The sequence below is a fragment of the Teleopsis dalmanni genome, chromosome 1, assembly GCF_002237135.1.
Source record: "Teleopsis dalmanni isolate 2A chromosome 1, ASM223713v2, whole genome shotgun sequence".
Classification (NCBI taxonomy): Eukaryota; Metazoa; Arthropoda; class Insecta; order Diptera; family Diopsidae; genus Teleopsis; species Teleopsis dalmanni.
Window position 1 is genome coordinate 49,096,362 of NC_051846.1, and position 12,302 is coordinate 49,108,663.

The following is a 12,302-nucleotide window of genomic DNA, read 5'->3' on the forward strand; positions in this document are numbered from 1 at the left end:
ATGTCTACAATACCAATTTTCAAAAGTCCATTGGTTCATATCTCCAAGGAAAAAAATTCGTAAATGTTTTTCTGAGATATGGTTCTTCTTATTTTATAAAGGGAGCCCGTACAAAAAACTTCAGTCAAATCAGAGGTGATGAGGTCGGAAAGGGTTTGATTTGTAAAAGAATGACCCATATATGGCAACAAAAAAAGGTGGTAGGAATAAGTACATAACTAAAGAGGAATTTTGTTGTTGGCAAGGAACGTCTAATTAACCTAATACGATAACACCAAGTAGAATTTTGATTTCGTAAAGTTTAATATTGATTATATTATTGTGTATGTTTTTCTTTTGTTATTGTCAAGAATTCTGTTAAATTAATTTAATATGATATTTCTAATATTTTTTATAGATTTCTATAAAGTGCTTTATGTGCTTAATTGAAAGTATATATGCAATAAATTTAATATAAATTATTTAATAACTTTAAATGAAGTTTAAATTGAAGTCCTCTTTCCTTTTTTGGATTTTAAAATAGTTTTAGAGTAATTTGACACTGCTTGTACCCATTTTTCTTTTGATAATAACGGATTAAATTTAAAAAATCGAACTTTTAAAGGATTAGTATTTAGTTCTTATTTTCAGCGATATGTATTTTGGTCTTTCAAAAAACTTTCTTCAAATAAATATATAAACATTTCAGTATTAGATCTCCTTTCCACGACTTCGCTATTTATTCTCAATTGGTGGATTTCTATGAGATCTCTTAAAATCATCCTGTAGAAAAAAAATAGTCGGGATAACCATGATTGCGCATACGAAGTAAATGTTTCTTAAAGAAAAGTGGGTTAATGGAACAAAAAAACTTCATTAGTGCTACCTATTTCTTAAACAAAATAAAAAATAAGAATTTTTGGTATTTTTTACTAATTGAAGGGGATGTATAGTTATGTATAAATTACATATTCTTGTCTAGTTTTTCTATTGCATGTTTTTATAAATGGAGCCTATTTTTATGACTGCTTCATATATTTTAACACTTCAATTAAATAAATACTTTTGCTTTTTTAAAAACTACAATACCTGTCTGACTGCAAAGTAACATGTTAGATTCCTTGGATAGATACCAGGATAATTGGGAGACTGCAAACGGCAAGATTTTTTGTCACAGTCACTAAAAATTCGTGAACAATACGTGCCTGGTATCAAGTCACCTAAAAAAAAATATAATTATTTGTGTTAGTTAATTCAAGATATATATCTTATACATAAAATCACTTTAACATAAATAAAATGAATTCATTAATAACATAATTATATTAGTTTTAAAAGTGTTCAAATATAATTACGAAAAGATGAGATAATTAAATGACTTACCCAAATAATAACGTGGTTCTGTGTAATTATTTTCATCCTTTGCCACAAGTTTTTGTAAGGAATTTACAAAAGTTTTATTATTGGCATATTGACTAAACAAACTGAAGTCCTGCCCGTAACGATCGGAATGTGCACCACTTGAATTCGTAAAATCCTCAATTGCATTTTGATTAAGGTAATTGCTGCGGTTGTACCATTGATTCAATTCTAAAATGAAGAAATAAAAAATTCTATAAAAATAATTTCAATCCTTCAACAAATGCAAATGGAAGCATCACAAAATTTCTTCATCCCCACAAAATGAAGCAATAAAATTTAATCATCATTGCATTTTAATCGTCCTTTCAGACGGTTTATTGGGTTGGATTTTAAGTTTTAAAGGGTTGAGTTTTCAGTTTTGTTTTATCTTGACTTTATCTTTTTGTTTATATATTTTGATTTATTATATTTTTTGTGGCTATTCAAGAGTAAAAAATGTTTTCCATGTTTCTAATTTTTTTTTATATATTTATTTAATTAAACACTACAAAGTGAATGGAAACATAGCAAAATTTAGTTGTAAATAACTTTCGAGTATTTTCTTAATGATTTGTCATAGACGCGGGTCAATCAGTTACTTGCAAATAGTTTATATAGTACTATGAAAGAGTACTTTTTCTTATTATATATATTATATATTTTACGTGTCATCTAATGTGGTAATTATTTAGCATTAAAATGTGGCAACACCACGAAACTGTTATGAAAGTAGCTGAAAATAGTAGGAATAGTAAGTGTTCCGAATTCTGTTAATTCGCAAGTTCTGTTAATTACTATATTAACATAACAATAAATACAGTCAATCATCAATTAGTCGTTATTTATAATATAGAACTGTATTATATTTAAACAAATAATTTTAATATTATTTTCAAAATTATTTCTTTATAATAAATTTGAAGAGCCGATATCTACTGCTCATCTAGTATTCAGTTCTACACTAGACCAAAGTAATTTTTAATAGATGCAAACATAATTTAATATATAAATATAGTATATATATTAAATAATAAATTAAATTATTAGTTTTAAATCTTATTTGTTATTAATACAAATTTGTACTTTCACAAATTAAATTTTGCCTTGGATTATTTTAACAACTTATTAGCAAATTTACATCTATAAAGATTATTATATATAATTTTTATTAATTTCGATATATTTTAATATCAGGTATAACTCAGATATCAGGTATTAAGTTTTATTAGAAATATTATATAGTTTTTTTAAGTGTATTTTCTTTTTTTAAGTGTATATCTAAAGAATATCAGTTACCAAAATAATTATATAATTTTATGATCTAAACGATGCTTATTGATACCAATATGTATACTTCTTTAGAATTAGACAGAGGATTGCTTTAGGATTGCAGTCTTTTATGATTGCTAATAGGATATAACATAGCATTCAGGTTGTGTTTGTTGTTTGGTATTTTATAAAATTGTTGAGATCTGTCTTGGGTATGCTACAAAAACTTTAGTTGATATTTTTACTTACTATGATTAAAAGTAACTTCAGCTTTAAATTCAAAGCTCTTGTCTTGAATATAATTATACATGATTATACAATCGAATATACTAAATCGAATATAGTATATATACGACTCGATTATGGTAACCGAATCGAACTTCTCTTCGACATAATATCATGTATTTATATTATACCCCGCTATATATATTGGTATGTATATCGTGTATTGGTTACACTTATCTGCCTTTCGAAATGGTTTCCCTAGCTTGTAACTATACTGTGAAGCATTTATATTTGCCATTGATTACAGGTTAATACTGATTTCTACTGCTAGAGGATACCACTGTGCAAAAAACTACTACTTGATTTTTAAAATCTGTTAGTTTTAAGTCTGGTACTATAGTTACTTCATTTAATAATTAAAAATATGTTTATACAAAACTAATTACCACAATTGGTGCATAACCAATGTCTATAATTGGTTAAGCATCAATTGAATGAAATGTTTTATTTTAGATGAATCTTATATGAACTTATCGTCTTCCGAAACACGTTATCAATCCAAAAAGGGTTAAGTTTTTGATTATTTTCAATTTCTCATTAAAAATCTATCTTTTAAAAAAAATACTCTATTACACATTAATAGATTTTAAAGTTTATTTCTTATTAATGATGATTTTCTGATTTTGATTATTTCGAAAAAACGTATTTTTTATTTTATTATTATAACAGTACCTTAATTTTTTCAAAGATTAAATTATTACTATTTAAATAATTTAATAATTAATTAAATTATAACTTTTTGATTTTAATTATTTTGAAAATAGTTATTTACTTTTACTTTATTATCATTATAACAAAATCTTAAATATGTTTTTTATTTTTTTTTTAATACTTTTTTCTTCTTCTTTAATATTGTTCAACAGAAAAGGAAAACTTTCTTAAATGTTAAATGAGTAATAAAATTATGTAAGAATGAAGTAAAAATAAGTTTTTTATTTTCTCTTAATGTCTATTTTATTTTTTCATTTTAATTTTAGATAGCACTTACCTTCGAGTTTGATGCCACCGTAACGAGTAACCGAACTGTCACGAGATAAAACCTTATATCTGATGCGAAAATCGAAATTGTAACCGCTTTGATCCCTTGCTAACCTGTTGCAATGAGAGAGTAAAATATTAAATTTTCTTAGCAAAAAAAGGACGTCAGGCAAATATGATATAAATATAATTATTTAGAAGTATTTCAGTTGGCTTCAACTACTTAATATGGGTCAAACTCGTATAAACTTTGAAAATACTATATTTCTCATGGCTATGGAAAAGTTGAAGTTGTTTTAACAAAACTGTATAAACCTTTTTTTCATTTGTATCTTATACTTAAACCCACAATACAGTTAAAAACAACTGTTCTTGCTTTTACATGATTGCCATGAATGTAGTGTAGCATTCAGGTGGACTAAAAAACAACTTACTTGTTTAATTTAATTGTGAAAATCAGTGATCGCGTTTCACTGTAAAATAAAACTGGTCCCCATGAGGTGCCACACCACATACCGCCAATGGGCGTACGAGCCGACTCAGCAATTTGCATGTATCCATCCGGGCAGCCATCGTGCAGATATGATGTAAAACGTCCAATGGTGAAACTGTCCAAAGTTACCTACAATACACGTAAGAGCATATATCACAAAACTTTATTTTATATTTACGGATATTATTGTTGGAAACTAAAAGAAAAAAATTATCTGCACACAAAGTAATTGGGAAGTATCTGCTGTCAGCAGTATTTTTCAGTATTGGCTCAGTTTGGTCCACAGAAATATAGTATTGTATATGAAAATAAAATTGAATGTAAATGCAGATAACAAAAAGTAATTGCCAAGTGTTGTTGGTGGAAAGTTTGAGAAGTTATTTTTTTTATTTTCCACAGTAGGTATACATGGAACATTGTACAACGATAAGTTTAGTAGTTAAAGTTGCATTTCATTTCGCTCGCCTATCAAACCAACTGCGATATCTGACAGTCTGTAACACTAGTCCATAACATTTACGTTGAAGTTGACAGATACACTGACATATATTCGTATACTCGCAAATATAGTCAGGTAGATAAGTGTGCGCAAAACTAGCAGTAAGGAAATTACTTTGCATATATTGATTACTTCTATCGAAGCTATTTTCAATGGAATAACTTTTACATTGTAAAAAGTTAACTTAAATGAAAAAAAATCTAACTTTTTCAAACATAAAATCTATTATAAATAATCCATTATCCTGCCAGCATTCAGTAGAGAGCGTTGTTAGCCGACCCAGGGAAACTTGGCTTATCAAACTTGTAGACACATTTTCAATCAGTGCACTCGATATTTCTCATAAAATTGTAGGAAAAATTAATGAAACAAAATAAACTAAACATTTTTTAATTACTTTTTAAGATATTAGTTTGTAGATTAACTCGCTTCTTAATAAAAACATAAAAATACTTTTAAAAAAGCTTTGCAAGTGAACTTTAATTGAAAATATTTAAGTGAAATTTAGCATTAAATTTATAGCAATGTTTTTTTTTAATTATGAAAATTTATGACGGAGGTGCTAGACCATATAGTTTTACTTTTAGAGTTTAGTTTTTTCAATATTAGATTATATCGATACATTTAAACAGAGCAATGTTTTAAAATAAATTATTTACAATCAAGTAAACAAATTTATTAGCTCTTACAGGTACTTGCAGTTCTGAATAAGGTAAGTCTTTATTGGGTTCCCGGTCACAGGGGGTTTTTGCGTAATGAGCAAGTCAAAACCACATCAAAAATTGCTTTACATGCCCTCAATGCCCTAATGAAGGAGAGCGAGGATTGTTTGTGACCATACTCTTACAAAAACATTTTTAAATTCTCAAAAGGTAATTTAAGGCTGCCAACGGGTTTCATTACGGCTCATTATGGTCTGAAATATCACCTATATAAACTTCAATTATCTGCTAATTTGGAATGCAGATTATGCCTCGAAGATGAGAAAAAAGTTATGCATATTCTTTGCGTTTTTCGATATAATTTGAAGTACTAATACTGTTTTTTACATATTGTTTTTTACATATAATAGTCACCATCGCTATTATCGGAACTAAGACCAGAGTCGGATCTTGTAAATTAATGTCATTCGGTTAGGCATCCCTATGCTCGAACTGCCTACTTTGTTGGTGACATATAGTAGGCAGGTAGATCAGTATTTACCAAAGTCTATCGAAGTAGTAGAAAAATATGTAAATATACTTTTTGATATTCTTGATAAGGTAATATGTTATCTACATTTATGAGACCTGGTACGTTATTTTTTGTAATCTTATCTATAAAATGGGTTAATTCGATCATGTTGAAAAGCAACTATATGTAAAGCTGTAGCATTTTTGGACACACTTTCTGAGTATAAAAAACTGAACGTGATAAAAGAACATTGAACTCCGCTTCGTGATTGTTGTTATAAAATAATTAACATTCTAGTTTATATTTGATCTTGTAGGTGATATTTGTTTTAATAAGAATGAGGAAAAGAAAATTCGATAAATGGAAGGTGAAGTTAACCTAAAATAGAATCGAGAAGTTAAATTAATGTAGAATAATAATGGTACGTTATTGTTTCTTTATGTGAGGCAAGCAATTTCAGAGCCTTTTCAGACTGGATTATAAGACTGAGCTTATATTCACTTATAATACAATTTTGTAAATCAATTCTTTGGTTGGAGAATAGTTCACCATAGCTTGAAATATTCTTGCTATATTCTGGTTTCAAAGTTATCGTAGTATGTCATACTTATTTTTATAATCGAACTATAATCTGTATGACAGATTGAATAATATTCAATATGTATATTTCGGGTTGTGTTTCGGTTTTTATTGGGTAAACAAATATTTGTAACTTATTGCTTTAAATATGTAATTTGATATTATTTGAATGTAACATATGTGTTATTAATCATGTTTTCTATTGTAGTCAAAATGTTGTTTAAAGATTTTTTCCAAGTAAAAGAAATTGAAGAAATAACACCAGATACCTTTTGTGTTACATGTGAATCAAATCGATTAGGAATATCCATGACTTTTAATGTCGCCTCTTGCATGAAGCATTATGTGCACTTAGGAGAGACGTTTTGGTTTACATTAGCCAAAACTATAAATGTATGCGGTTCATATGAATGTGATTATGATTCTGTTAAATGTGGTACCATTCATGTTGTTCACACACCTGAGAATTCTACAACAATTTTAAGTGCTGAATTTGGAAGACTTTTTCTTAGCTTAAAAGGAGATTCGAATATATTCAGTGGCGTGACTGCTGGTGAAGACCTATATATGTTGCTTAAGGAACGGGAATAGTTTTTTGGTAAATATTTTGCCTTAACTGATATTATTTTACATATTAAATATTATGCTTTTATTAAATAAATATTTTTGGATTGTTATAGTAGAGGCAAATGTTCTGTTTAAGTAATGAATTAAGGAAAAAGTAAGGACCCACGATCAACGTATTTGTTGAAAGGATTTTTTGGTGATAAACAAAATTTAATGTAATAATAATAATAATAAATCTTATAACAAAAATTTAACAAAAATGTTATTTATGTAAATTGTCTTGAATAAATATTTTAAAATAATAGCTATGGTATAAGTATCGCCTTAATGAATAAGGATGTGATTAATATATAACAAGAGTTTTCAAATTGTGCGCAATATATTTTATTTATGGCGGTGCCACATATTGGAAAAGTTAGATATTCAGATGGAAGCGCGAGTAATATAAAAAAAGCTAGCATGCTAGCCTTGATATAACTGTAAAACTAATATTAAGCGCGTTTTATTTGTAGTATATTACGATGTGCTTAATTTTTATATGGGATTAACGTTTTAGTTATGAGTGATGAAATATAAAAAACAAATTCTGATATTCAAATAGGAATGAAAAGAGAACAACAAAAATTTTAGTTAATTTATTAAAATTTGGCTGACCATGCAACATTGCTTTGAGTACTGCATTACTTTTCGAAATCGCACCATATTTATTATAATTTTTTATTATTTATTACTTAAATCGTCCTAAACATAATTTAAAATTTTACATAGTTTTATAAAATAATTTTTTAAGTTTTAAATAATTTTTAAATTTTATTCAATTTTTACAATTAGTTTCACAATTCCAGAATTAAGATTATTAATTCAAGTGCATTGTTCGATATCAATAATCAAATTAAACAGTTTAATTCTAACACTTATCGAATATATATTGTATTTTGTGCAATATTAAAACCCAGTTAAGATTAATATAATATTGAATAGTATCATTAACAATAAACTTTGGTTGTGAGAAAGCCAACATATGGAAGACTAAATAGTTTTTTATCACTTTTTGTTCACATCTCTTATCTTCTTCATTCCATTGTGTTTACAACATTGGGCCTGGTGGTTACAGAAGTCCAGAATTTTTAACGTGATTACCTACCGTAAACGCTTAACACCACGGTGTTCGAAACACATGTATGAAGATAATGCGCCGATAAACGCCCTATTGTAATTACCTTAGTACTTCCGCCGGTACCAATGAAGAAATTTGTGTAAGTCATATCTTACATCTTGGTAAAATGCGAGGCTCATTTTAAACTTCTGCTACAATTTGGGCTGAAGCACCCGGTGGTGAATAAGGAACTCTACGCCGAATGTGAATCAAAACTGAACATTTTTCCCGTGTAAGTTTGGGTATTAACCATCAGCCACTCAGCCACTACGAATCCAACCTCAACTGGTCATACTAGTTATACCTAACGAAAAGATTCTGTTTAAACGTGAGTTTTACACCTCCAAATCCGTTGTGCGTGCTGCCGAAGCAGGTGGATTCGCCGTAAAACTACGGGTACCACTTGAAGATTGTAATTCCATCGGGTTTAGACTCATATTTTATTACATAATTTATATTTCTAGAAAATAGTTAAAGAAGGGAGCAAAACTCTGACGATGGGGTACAAGCCCAATGTCAGTCGCGTAAGCTTTGCACGTAGTAACAGGTCACTTACAAATAGGCTGCTCCTTACCTGAAGAACATACTTCTTTTGCAGCCGCTCATTAAGAGTACCGACGCTATATTGTGGACTGCGCTTATCTTCATTACTCCTCATTCGACTTTACCGGCAAGGGAGCCCCTACCAGCAGCATGCTACCGCCGTGATCGCTCGAAGATTCTACGTAACTACTGAGCTTTCTCACTACGTCAAGGTGGCAGTCCCCGAGGAGTCACATCTCTTATTATTATATTATTGTTATTATTATTATTATCATATAAAATTTTCGATACAAAAATTGTATAACTTTTTATATAGTCTTAAGGAAGTCTCAAGTAACTAACTATTCTATGTATGTATTATATGGAATTTATTTATATAATGTTTTTAATTTATTATGTATTTTACTTTGGCAAATATTTCTTAATAATACATAAATTAAATTCGAAATTTGTGAAATGTTTTTCACACGTGAAAAATTACTAAAATTCTGTGAGGTTGTCCTTGTCAATGACGACTGCAATTTAAAACTAAGCATGTGGAAAAAAGTTTAATACCTTTAAGTAAACAATACTGAAAATTGCTAACAGCAATTTAGTTCCTGTTGTTGTTGTTGCTGTTATTACTCTGTATATTTTGTATGGCAGGTGATTAAGTGCCTGAGGCATGGAACAAATGGAAAAACGAAATGAAAAATTTTGTTGATATTTCATACACTTCAAATGCAATAGAAATAAACAAGCTCACAGGATATGAGTTGTTATGTGGAGCTCCGTTTAAAAACGTATATAGGTTTGTATCCCGTGTATGTTATTATATATAACAAAATAAATATAAATACATTTTTCAAATACAGGTGTATTTGTACTGTAAAATATTTATTTTAGTCATTATATATGACTTAGTGTGGGATTTGATATGCGAAAAATAAATAAACATAAAATTGTTTCACAAAATTAAAAATATGTTAACTTTTAAATAATTTACGATAATTCCTTTAAATATTTTAAGGAATGTTTTGTAGTTTGGGAGAGGTGGAAGAAAATAAAGATTTGGTTTAACGTTAGAAATACTCAAAATCAGTATAAATGTGTAAATATAAGAAGACTCGTCAATAGTACTTTTAAACTTAGGACTGATTGGATTAAAGTGAAGATTTGCTTTGATGTTAGAAATGGACGAAATCAGTATAAACGTTTAAATAGAGCAACATTGATCTTAAGTTTCCGGAGTACTATTTAGTTTTTAACAGTAGATTTAAAACTTCGAAGCTATATAAATATTTTTATTTCATAAAAAGAAAGTCATAATTTTATTACGATTTGTTTATTTTTTTGTTCGTCATTGGAAATTTTAGTATATTTTTTAATAAATGGCAAAAATCTAACATTGTACAATATTTAAATTTTGTTTAAAAAAATACCTTAATATAATGACAATTCACATTATTCATAGATGATAAAATAATCTATATAATCGTTTTTGTAAATATAATTTTTATAAGATATATAACATATATGACAGAAAAATTTTCTTTACTTTTACTTACAAAATTCAATATACCTAATATAATATATATGGTTATCTCTGCTATCATAAAAATAAATTACAAAATATTAATCCCACAACTCAAAAGTGAAAATATTAATATATCAATATATCTGTTAATATCTGTATATCTATAATAATCAATATTAATATATATGTCTAAATATATATGATATTTTCAGAGATTGTTATGAGTATGTACCTTATAGTCCAGTTAGAACACTCAAATATAGTAAAGTATATATATATACATATTATAACGCATAACTGATCTGTTTCATATACAATTTTTATTAAGGAGCTATCTTAACTTCACAGTTTGGCAGCTTCTATTGATTGTGGTATTTATATATATTCTAATATTTAATATTATAGAAGTAATGAAAAATATATTCTTACTTTCTAACATCTTCTTCTATATGAAAGGAAACAAATATCTATAAAATTTGTAATTTACCGAGGATAAGCTTGCTTTTTAAATATCAAGAAAGAAAGAAAGAAGTTTATTTTCATCAACTCAACAACTTAATTCCTAAAACAATGGAATAGTAGTATGCTGACATTAAACAGTCTTCTATGGATTAAAACACGAAAACGGATAAAGTTGGAATCCAGATTCAATCTTGTCATTCCAATAAAATCTGTTTAATTTCAAATGACTACATTAGAGTTGAGTTGAATTTTTAAAAGTTAGTTATCTGAATTGTATTAACATAAAAACGAAGTCAATATCTCTATATCTAACAAAATTTTAAAGGAATCTAACAAAATTTGAAGTAGGAATTACTTTTATCTTTAGGTCTGAACCAAGTTTGCCGTTCTAAATTATTTGGCGTTGCGCATATCTCTCAAATAGGAGCAGATACAGATATAATACTACTACATATATAGGTTGGTGCATATTTTAGAAATATTGGATATTTACTGAATATTGACCATAATGGGCAATAACAATTGTTTCTACTCATTGCATTTACTTGAATTTCAATTTTGATTTATATTTTTTTTTATTTAAATTATGTACTATATTTGATTAATTTTTTGACCATTAACAATTTTAGAATCAGCGTGCTAAAATTGTACCTATAAACAATGATATCAACAATGATATTAGATATGTGCAGAATTGGATAGAGGAAAAGAGAGTGATTTCCAACAAAATGTGCAATAACAGTGCTGTTTAGCGTGGGTATCTGTCATTTAGCCTTAAGACCACGGTGCTCTACAAACGCATGTATGAATATAATGAGATCATAAACACCCTATTGAAAATTCTAATGAATTTCCGCCGGTACCAAAGAATTTATGTATTTTTGACAAAACTTCCTCTTTGTTAAGGAGCGTGGTGTACCAATTCCTCTGCTGATCTTTATGATGATGATGATAAATGAATACCAATCATTTTTCTTGTGAAAGTTTGGGTATTAACGACAACCACTACGACACTGCCAACCTCACTTGGCCAGGACAGCTGAAGCTGCGGGCACCTAATCTCCGTAGTACCAGATTTACATCACCGATCGAGTGTTGCGAGTACCCTGCCACTGACTATCATGTACACTCTTGAACAGTGTCGGCATAGTACCAGGATTTTAGTCGACTTTTACGACAGGTATGCCCTACCACGGGAATATTCTAACGTCTTATCCGCAAGGGAGAGCAAAATGTATAGTAAGAATCTTCTGCATCTTATGAAGAGGTGAAGGTTCTATAAAAGTTGGCGTTAGAATTTATTTTAGTTATAAATAAATAGTTAGCGGGTTATACATTTTTGCCTATCATGTGTCGTTAACTTTGAACTGTTCCAGCTTTTATCAAAGGTTGTATTAATGGG

At 28.2% G+C, this 12,302-nt stretch overlaps 1 protein-coding gene and 1 long non-coding RNA gene across 3 annotated transcripts in view; one reads left to right on the forward strand and one right to left on the reverse strand.

Annotated features, from left to right (window-relative positions):
- Nucleotides 1-1,059: 1,059 nt before the first annotated feature.
- The window catches only part of LOC119680839, a 24,190-nt gene continuing 12,947 nt past the window's right edge, over nucleotides 1,060-12,302 (reverse strand). Inside the window, exons 3-6 of the mRNA XM_038093841.1 lie at nucleotides 4,347-4,534; nucleotides 3,923-4,026; nucleotides 1,363-1,569; nucleotides 1,060-1,199 (exon numbers count right to left, since the gene is read on the reverse strand). Of these exons, the coding sequence (XP_037949769.1) occupies nucleotides 1,060-1,199; nucleotides 1,363-1,569; nucleotides 3,923-4,026; nucleotides 4,347-4,534 (639 nt within the window). The remainder of the gene's footprint in view (nucleotides 1,200-1,362; nucleotides 1,570-3,922; nucleotides 4,027-4,346; nucleotides 4,535-12,302) is intronic.
- LOC119669675 lies at nucleotides 6,750-7,432 on the forward strand. 2 transcript variants are annotated; one of them, XR_005251628.1, is made up of 3 exons: nucleotides 6,750-6,771; nucleotides 6,865-7,254; nucleotides 7,337-7,432. It is a non-coding gene; the product is annotated as an uncharacterized LOC119669675 (long non-coding RNA). The 2 variants fall into 2 exon arrangements; XR_005251627.1 differs by lacking the exon at nucleotides 6,750-6,771 and adding an exon at nucleotides 6,777-6,806.